The sequence below is a fragment of the Salmo salar genome, chromosome ssa16, assembly GCF_905237065.1.
Source record: "Salmo salar chromosome ssa16, Ssal_v3.1, whole genome shotgun sequence".
NCBI lineage: Eukaryota > Metazoa > Chordata > Actinopteri > Salmoniformes > Salmonidae > Salmo > Salmo salar.
The window spans coordinates 89,890,084-89,900,770 of record NC_059457.1 but is presented as its reverse complement, the minus strand read 5'-3'; the positions used below and the strand labels follow the sequence as shown (position 1 = coordinate 89,900,770).

The window sequence follows — 10,687 nt, the reverse complement described above, 5'->3', positions numbered from 1 at the left end:
GGCTGTGGAGGGGGTAGGTGGGTGAGGCTGTGGAGGGGGCAGGAGGGGTGAGGCTGTGGAGGGGGTAGGAGGGTGAGGCTGTGGAGGGGGTAGGAGGGGTGAGGCTGTGGAGGGGGTAGGAGGGTAGGAGGGTGAGGCTGTGGAGGGGGTAGGAGGGGTGAGGCTGTGGAGGGGTAGGAGGGTGAGGCTGTGGAGGGGTAGGAGGGGTGAGGCTGTGGAGGGGTAGGAGGGTGAGGCTGTGGAGGGGGTAGGTTGGGTGAGGCTGTGGAGGGGGTAGGAGGGTGAAGCTGTGGAGGGGGTAGGAGGGGTGAGGCTGTGGAGGGGGTAGGAGGGGTGAGGCTGTGGAGGGGGTAGGAGGGGTGAGGAGAGTGGACAGTAATCAGGCTGTAGGCTGGCTAGCAGCTATGACTGGGGAACGGTACCTCCCTCTCTCTCTCCTCCCTCACCTCTCTCTCCTCTCTCTCTCCTCCCCTTCCTCTCTCTCTCTCTCCTCTCTCTCTCCTCTCTCACCTCTCTCTCCTCTCTCTCTCCTCCCCTTCCTCTCTCCTCTCTCTCTCCTCCCCTTCCTCTCTCTCTCTCTCTCCTCTCTCTCTCTTCCTCTCCTCCCCTTCCTCTCTCTCTCTCCATTCTCCGGTCAGGTAAACAGCTTGGCTCCACTGCCGTTAAAACCCTAACCAGTACAATCGCCTTGGCAACGGCTCCGGTTGTGTTTTTCAGTTCGCCGTGCCGTTCCGCGTTCCCTCCGCCGTCACCTGTCGTTGGTTCCATCTGCACTGGCCTCGTAGTGTCCCCCAAATAGCACCATTTTCCCTATGTGGTGCACTACTTTTGACCCATGCCCATATGGTGCTGATCCAAAGTAGTGTACTATGTAGGGAATAAGGAACCATTTGAACCGCCGTCTGACATGACTGAGTGACCCCCCCCGCTCCAAACTAGATCGCTGTCTGTTTATAATACCTATCTAATAGGACACTAGACCTGTCTAATAGGACACTAGACCTGTCTAATAGGACACTAGACCTGTCTAATAGGACACTAGACCTATCTAATAGGACACTAGACCTGTCTAATAGGACACTAGACCTGTCTAATAGGACACTAGCCCTATCTAATAGGACACTAGACCTATCTAATAGGACACTAGACTTGTCTAATAGGACACTAGACTTGTCTAATAGGACACTAGACCTGTCTAATAGGACACTAGACCTGTCTAATAGGACACTAGACCTGTCTAATAGGACACTAGACCTGTCTAATAGGACACTAGACCTGTCTAATAGGACACTAGACCTATCTAATAGGACACTAGACCTGTCTAATAGGACACTAGACCTATCTAATAGGACACTAGACCTGTCTAATAGGACACTAGCCCTATCTAATAGGACACTAGACCTATCTAATAGGACACTAGACTTGTCTAATAGGACACTAGACTTGTCTAATAGGACACTAGACCTGTCTAATAGGACACTAGACCTATCTAATAGGACACTAGACTTGTCTAATAGGACACTAGACCTGTCTAATAGGACACTAGATCTATATAATAGGACACTAGACCTATCTAATAGGACACTAGACTTGTCTAATAGGACACTAGACCTATCTAATAGGACACTAGACTTGTCTAATAGGACACTAGACCTGTCTAATAGGACACTAGACCTGTCTAATAGGACACTAGACCTGTCTAATAGGACACTAGACCTATCTAATAGGACACTAGACCTATCTAATAGAACACTAGACCTATCTAATAGGACACTAGACCTGTCTAATAGGACACTAGACCTATCTAATAGAACACTAGACCTATCTAATAGAACACTAGACCTATCTAATAGGACACTAGACCTGTCTAATAGGACACTAGACCTATCTAATAGAACACTAGACCTATCTAATAGGACACTAGACCTGTCTAATAGGACACTAGACCTGTCTAATAGGACACTAGACCTATCTAATAGGACACTAGACCTATCTAATAGGACACTAGACCTGTCTAATAGGACACTAGACCTGTCTAATAGGACACTAGACCTATCTAATAGGACACTAGACCTATCTAATAGGACACTAGCCCTATCTAATAGGACACTAAACCTGTCTAATAGGACACTAGACCTATCTAATAGGACACTAGACCTATCTAATAGGAAACTAGACCTGTCTAATAGGACACTAGACCTGTCTAATAGGACACTAGACCTGTCTAATAGGACACTAGACCTATCTAATAGGACACTAGACCTATCTAATAGGAAACTAGACCTGTCTAATAGGACACTAGACCTATCTAATAGGACACTAGACCTGTCTAATAGGACACTATACCTATCTAATAGGACACTAGACCTGTCTAATAGGACACTAGACCTATCTAATAGGACACTAGACCTGTCTAATAGGACACTAGACCTGTCTAATAGGACACTAGACCTGTCTAATAGGACACTAGACCTGTCTAATAGGACACTAGACCTGTCTAATAGGAAACTAGACCTGTCTAATAGGACACTAGACCTATCTAATAGGACACTAGACCTGTCTAATAGGACACTAGACCTGTCTAATAGGACACTAGACCTGTCTAATAGGACACTAGACCTGTCTAGTAGGACACTAGACCTATCTAATAGGACACTAGACCTGTCTAATAGGACACTAGACCTGTCTAAAGGCAGGTCCCTGGGGAGCTGGAATGTCTCTCTGTCTCCTAGCTTGTTGGGTTGGATCACCCAGCCGGCACACTGACTGGTAGATCACCTGCATGAGACATCACTGAATTATCCCCACTGCAATCATAGTGGAAACGTGTGTGTGTGTGTGTGTGTGTGTGTGTGTGTGTGTGTGTGTGTGTGTGTGTGTGTGTGTGTGTGTGTGTGTGTGTGTCTGTATTCGTTTGTATACAACTCTCATTCTGACTCTTTCACTACCCTTCTTATCCTCTTCCTCATCTCTCCTCCTCCTCTCTCTCTCTTTTCCCCGCAGAAAACACAAAGACACCTTTACCAAGGTCGAGATCCCGTCAGAATATCAATGTGAGCACAGCGGCGGTGATGGGGGTGGCTGTGAGAGGACAGAGAGGAGTGGCGCCCACCAAGGAGTCTCATTATGACACAGAGGGACATCCGCCTAACACTAACGCTACGGGGTCTGCTACGGCCAGGAGCAGGGGTCCACTACGTAGAGAACCTGGAGGACACAAACCCATAACCACCACCGGGATGGACCGAGACACGGGGATAGAGAGAGGGAGGGAGAATGAGAGAGGGAGGGAGAATGAGAGAGGGATGGGAAGAGGGCAAGACAAAAAGGAAGAGAAGGATAAACAGAAGGAGAGAGGGAGGGAGAGAGTGGTTGAGGTAGAGAGAGAGTCTCCATGTCCCAGCAACACCAATGGAGACTCTGATGTAGAAGCTCTACTGGCCAGACTGAGGGCCTTGTAAGAGATCTATTTCCAGACACAGATAACCCAGCCACACCCAAACACCTCCAGCGTTACGGCTGCCCAGCACAGGACAGCACAGGACAGGACAGCACAGCCCAGGACAGCACAGCCCAGGACAGCCCAGCACAGGACAGCACAGCACAGCCCAGGACAGGACAGGACAGGACAGCCCAGGACAGGACAGGACAGCCCAGGACAGGACAGGACAGCCCAGAACAGGACAGGACAGGACAGCCCAGAACAGGACAGGACAGGACAGCCCAGAACAGGACAGGACAGGACAGCCCAGGACAGCCCAGGACAGGACAGGACAGCCCAGGACAGGACAGGACAGCCCAGGACAGGACAGCCCAGCCCAGGACAGGACAGCCCAGCCCAGGACAGGACAGACCAGGACAGGACAGCCCAGCCCAGGACAGGACAGACCAGGACAGGACAGCCTATTCAGGTGTAAAAGACAGAGTCCTTCCTAAAAGCTTTGTTTCTCTTTGTAGACCATCCCCCATGAACCTTTTATAAAGAAAGTTGGCCTATTTATTTTAAGTATAACAATAAATATGATTAAAATTGTGCTTTTTGAATCCGCTTGTGTGTAGTTGTAGGAAGCTGGAGGAATATCCTATCCGTAACTCATTAAACATGTACCACTGCCAAAACTTCTGTGCTTATAGACTTATTGAACAAAGTACTGTTTTCTTTGTCTAGGATGCATAGTTATTCCAATGCACTTGTACACTTTGTAGTATGCAGTTTGTAGTATGCCGTGTACGATTTTTCATATGCCGTTTACACTTTAGTATGCAGTTTGTAGAATGCAGTGCACGATTTGTCATATGCCGTTTACACTTTGTAGTATGCAGTGTACTATTTGTAGTATGCAGTGTACTATTTGTAGTATGTAGTGTACTATTTGTAGTATGCAGTGTAGTATGTAGTGTACTATTTGTAGTATGCAGTGTACACTTTGTAGTATGCAGTGTACTATTTGTAGTATGCAGTGTACTATTTGTAGTATGTAGTGTACTATTTGTAGTATGCCGTGTACTCTTTGTAGTATGCAGTGTACACTTTGTAGTATGAAGTGTACTATTTGTAGTATGCCGTGTACACTTTGTAGTATGCAGTGTACACTTTGTAGTATGAAGTGTACTATTTGTAGTATGCAGTTTGTAGAATGCAGTGCACGATTTGTCATATGCCGTTTACACTTTGTAGTATGCAGTGTACACTTTGTAGTATGCAGTGTACACTTTGTAGTATGCAGTGTACACTTTGTAGTGTGCAGTGTACTCTTTGTAGTGTGCAGTGTACTCTTTGTAGTGTGCAGTGTACTCTTTGTAGTATGCAGTGTACTCTTTGTAGTATGCCGTGTACACTTTGTAGTATGCCGTGTACACTTTGTAGTATGCCGTGTACACTTTGTAGTATGCCGTGTACACTTTGTAGTATGCAGTGTACTATTTGTAGTATGCAGTGTACTATTTGTAGTATGTAGTGTACTATTTGTAGTATGCCGTGTACTCTTTGTAGTATGCCGTGTACACTTTGTAGTATGCCGTGTACACTTTGTAGTATGCCGTGTACACTTTGTAGTATGCCGTGTACACTTTGTAGTATGCAGTGTACACTTTGTAGTATGAAGTGTACTATTTGTAGTATGCAGTGTACACTTTGTAGTATGCAGTGTACTCTTTGTAGTATGCAGTGTACACTTTGTAGTATGCAGTGTACTATTTGTAGTATGCAGTGTACACTTTGTAGTATGCAGTGTACACTTTGTAGTATGCCGTGTACACTTTGTAGTATGCAGTGTACTATTTGTAGTATGCAGTGTACTATTTGTAGTATGTAGTGTACTATTTGTAGTATGCCGTGTACTCTTTGTAGTATGCCGTGTACACTTTGTAGTATGCCGTGTACACTTTGTAGTATGCCGTGTACACTTTGTAGTATGCCGTGTACACTTTGTAGTATGCCATGTACACTTTGTAGTATGCAGTGTACACTTTGTAGTATGAAGTGTACTATTTGTAGTATGCAGTGTACTCTTTGTAGTATGCAGTGTACACTTTGTAGTATGCAGTGTACTATTTGTAGTATGCAGTGTACACTTTGTAGTATGCAGTGTACACTTTGTAGTATGCCGTGTACACTTTGTAGTATGCAGTGTACTATTTGTAGTATGCAGTGTACTATTTGTAGTATGTAGTGTACTATTTGTAGTATGCCGTGTACTCTTTGTAGTATGCCGTGTACACTTTGTAGTATGCCGTGTACACTTTGTAGTATGCCGTGTACACTTTGTAGTATGCCGTGTACACTTTGTAGTATGCCGTGTACACTTTGTAGTATGCAGTGTACACTTTGTAGTATGAAGTGTACTATTTGTAGTATGCAGTGTACACTTTGTAGTATGCAGTGTACTCTTTGTAGTATGCAGTGTACACTTTGTAGTATGCAGTGTACTATTTGTAGTATGCAGTGTACACTTTGTAGTATGCAGTGTACACTTTGTAGTATGCAGTGTACACTTTGTAGTGTGCAGTGTACTCTTTGTAGTGTGCAGTGTACTCTTTGTAGTGTGCAGTGTACTCTTTGTAGTATGCAGTGTACTCTTTGTAGTATGCAGTGTACACTTGTTATGTCTTAATAATTAGCAGTGCCCAGCTCCTGCTGCAAACCAAATAGTATCAAAAGCTTTATGTCTTTTATATGTGTTCATATCAACTCTGAGTTATCACATTTACCAGTTATTAACATGTAGTTCATTACCCGAAACATGTATTCTAAGGATGGGGTTTGACATAAAACTAGTCTTGGGACACATGTTCGTACAGAGCACGTGTTTATTGAAATACATTATATTGTCTAATCGTTTTATTACATGGATATTTACACTTATGAAATACATTAAACAATATAATTGTTTTATTACATGGATATTTACACTTATGAAATACATTAGACAATATAATTGTTTTATTACATGGATATTTACACTTATGAAATACATTATATTGTCTAATCGTTTTATTACATGGATATTTATGTTCATTTTTTATCTTTCTGAAGAATTGCGCTCGTCGATCATCCCTCTCCCTAACTGGTTTTTCTAGTGGGATCTTTCTATGCAAGACATCTACATCAAATCATTGTTTAAATCCAGAAATGATGAAATAAATATATATATATACAGTATGAATATAAAGTAGACCTTTATCTTGATGCTGAACCAATCACGTCAGGTGATGTCTTTCTGTGGTCGTTGTTCTTCCTGCTAGTATCACCGTGTTATTTGTGTTTCTACAATGTTTTTCCTTGGTTTAGTGTGGTGGAAGAAGGGGCGGTTTTATCTGGTGGCGTTTTGAGTGGGAGGAAGTTGTTGTTTTTGTCTCTCAGTCAGAATGTTTGTCAGAACTCTCGGAATTGGAATGTTCAGTTTGATTGACAGGCGTCTGTCGGGGCTCTTCGCCGTCTCCACGGCGACGGCAAATAAGATGGTTAAAATTAAACGTCAAATCATTATCTCTCTGAACACATTTGTTTATCTGTCTTTTCAAAATGTTGTTAATGAAATTGTATTATCACCTTTCCTGCCTCCTACACATCCTTGTTATTGTTAGAATGAAAGTATGCATTTTTTGTAGACCCATTTACAATAAAAAATTATGAATTGAAAAGGGTGGGAGTCTCTTCCTTCTGTGCAACATGTATAAAAGCGAAATAACTCATTGTTTTCATTAATAGTTTAATTCTGTAGTTCAGCTCTGCTCATTAACACATGGGCACTCGTCACACACACTTCACACACACACTTCACACACACAGAGGTACCCTTCCACTCTGAAGAAGGTGTCAGTGACACTACAATACCTGGGAGAGAAAACTCATTTTGTGCCTCATTAATTGCTGGGTAGTTTCAGTAATGAAATCAGCTGTTAATTGTGTTAATGACGACAATAATAATATTCTGAGGGTGGATTCCTGTTACAGGACGAAGTAGGAAGGTGGTCGCTGTTCGTTAACACACAATCACACCATTATACACCCTGTCCATTACACAATCACACCATTATACACCCTGTACATTACACACCATTATACACCCTGTCCATTACACAATCACACCATTATACACCCTGTACATTACACAATCACACCATTATACACCCTGTACATTACACAATCACACCATTATACACCCTGTACATTACACAATCACACCATTATACACCCTGTACATTACACAATCACACCATTATACACCCTGTACATTACACAATCACACCATTATACACCCTGTACATTACACAATCACACCATTATACACCCTGTACATTACACAATCACACCATTATACACCCTGTACATTACACAATCACACCATTATACACCCTGTCCATTACACAATCACACCATTATACACCCTGTCCATTACACAATCACACCATTATACACCCTGTACATTACACAATCACACCATTATACACCCTGTACATTACACAATCACACCATTATACACCCTGTACATTACACAATCACACCATTATACACCCTGTACATTACACAATCACACCATTATACACCCTGTACATTACACAATCACACCATTATACACCCTGTACATTATACACCCTGTACATTACACAATCACACCATTATACACCCTGTACATTACACAATCACACCATTACACACCCTGTACATTACACAATCACACCATTACACACCCTGTACATTACACAATCACACCATTACACACCCTGTACATTACACACCCTATACATCCCTCTCTGAGTCAGTGTCACGTCCTGACCATATACTTAGGTTTTTTTGTATCATATTTGGTCAGGACGTGGCAGTTATGTTTGGTTATGGTATAGTGGGGTTGTGAGTGTTGGGGTAGGTTCTAGGTTAGGTATTTCTATGTGGAGTTTAGTGAGTGTATGTTTGTTTGGTTAATTGGGGTTGGGACTCTCAGTTGAAGGCAGGTGTTGTCTATCTGCCTTTGATTGAGAGTCCCATATAGTGGGGTGTGTTTGTTTGATTTTGGTGGGTAATTGTAATTTTGCACTGTGTTTCGTTTCACCTGTGAAACTGTCACCTTTCTCCTCTGAGTGTTTATTTTGTTTTGTCGTTTCCATCTAAAATAAATATGATGTGGAACAGTCAACCTGCTGCGTATTGGTCATCGAGTGATTTCGACATATCTTCCGATGAGGGAGAATACGAGGAACGTGACAGAATTACCCACCGACAACGGACCAAGCAGCAGAGGAAGGAGCAGCACAAGGAGAGGCACCAGGAGAAAGGCTATCTGGAGTCATGGACTTGGGAGGAAATCCTGGACGGGAAAGGACCATGGACTCAAGCTGGGATTATCGCCGCCCACAGTGGGAGATCGAGGCGGCGAGAGCTGAGAGGCGCTGGTATGAGGAGAGGGACCGCAACGGACACGGGAGGCAGCCCCACAATTTTTTTGGGGGGGGGGCACACGGGGAGATTGGCGGAGTCAGGTGGTAGACCTAAGCCAACTCCCCGTGCTTACCGGAAGCAGCGTGGTACTGGTAAGACACCGTGTTATGCTGTGGAGCGCACGGTGTCCCCAGTGCACGTTCAAAGCCCGGTGCGCTACATACCAGCCCCCCGCAAGTGCCATGCGAGTGCAGGCATCGAGCCAGGGCGGATGGTGCCAGCTCAGCGCGTCTGGTCTCCAGTGCGCCTCCTCGGTCCAGGTTATCCTGCGCCGGCGTTGCGCACTGTGTCTCCAGAGCGCTGGGAGGGTCCAGTTCGCCCAATGCCTGCTCTCCGCCCGTGCCGGGCCAAAGTGGGCATTCAGCCTGGAGTGTGGCTAAAGAGTGTCCGTACCAGAACTCCAGTGCTCCCCCACAGCCCGGTTTATCCTGTGCCTCCTCCTCGGACCAGGCCTCCAGTGGGTCTCCCCATCCTGGTTCATCCTGTGCCACCTCCCAGGACCAGGCCTTCAGTGGGTCTCCCCATCCTGGTTCATCCTGTGCCACCTCCCAGGACCAGGCCTTCAGTGGGTCTCCCCAGCCTGGTGAGTCTTGTGCCACCTCCCAGGACCAGGCCTTCAGTGGGTCTCCCCATCCTGGTTCATCCTGTGCCACCTCCCAGGACCAGGCCTCCAGTGGGTCTCCCCATCCTGGTTCATCCTGTGCCACCTCCCAGGACCAGGCCTCCAGTGGGTCTCCCCATCCTGGTTCATCCTGTGCCACCTCCCAGGACCAGGCCTTCAGTGGGTCTCCCCATCCTGGTTCATCCTGTGCCACCTCCCAGGACCAGGCCTCCAGTGGGTCTCCCCATCCTGGTCCGTCCTGTGCCACCTCCTCGGACCAGGCCTCCAGTGGGTCTCCCCATCCTGGTTCATCCTGTGCCACCTCCCAGGACCAGGCCTTCAGTGGGTCTCCCCATCCTGGTTCATCCTGTGCCACCTCCCAGGACCAGGCCTTCAGTGGGTCTCCCCATCCTGGTTCATCCTGTGCCACCTCCCAGGACCAGGCCTTCAGTGGGTCTCCCCATCCTGGTTCATCTTGTGCCACCTCCCAGGACCAGGCCTCCAGTGGGTCTCCCCATCCTGGTTCATCCTGTGCCACCTCCCAGGACCAGGCCTTCAGTGGGTCTCCCCATCCTGGTTCATCCTGTGCCACCTCCCAGGACCAGGCCTCCAGTGGGTCTCCCCATCCTGGTCCGTCCTGTGCCACCTCCTCGGACCAGGCCTCCAGTGGGTCTCCCCATCCTGGTTCATCCTGTGCCACCTCCCAGGACCAGGCCTTCAGTGGGTCTCCCCAGCCTGGTGAGTCCTGTGCCACCTCCCAGGACCAGGCCTTCAGTGGGTCTCCCCAGCCTGGTGAGTCCTGTGCCACCTCCCAGGACCAGGCCTTCAGTGGGTCTCCCCAGCCTGGTGAGTCCTGTGCCTGTGCCCAGGGCCAGGCATCCATCATGTCTCCCCAGCCTGGTGAATCCTGGGTCAGGGCCGTCGGAGGATCCGACACCGGGTGCGGCCCAGAGGATCCGACACCGGGGTGCGGACCAGAGTATCCGACAACCTCTTGCGACCCGGGACTGAGGGGGAGCTGCCTGTGACCCAGAACCGGGTGAGTCTGGTCACAATTCTAAAATAAAGTTGATTAACTATGACTGTGATGATTCTGCCTACAACCCAGAACCGAAGGAGTCTGCTTACAGCCTGGGACCGACGGAGTC

At 46.7% G+C, this 10,687-nt stretch overlaps 1 protein-coding gene across 1 annotated transcript in view; it reads left to right on the top strand.

Moving 5' to 3' along the window:
* Positions 1–3,311, top strand: part of LOC106574944 (protein diaphanous homolog 3) — a gene marked incomplete at its 3' end in the record, with an annotated part of 688,081 nt that extends 684,770 nt beyond the window's left edge. Inside the window, exon 31 of the mRNA XM_045698420.1 lies at positions 3,004–3,311. Within this exon, the coding sequence (XP_045554376.1) occupies positions 3,004–3,311 (308 nt within the window). The remainder of the gene's footprint in view (positions 1–3,003) is intronic.
* Positions 3,312–10,687: the final 7,376 nt, after the last annotated feature.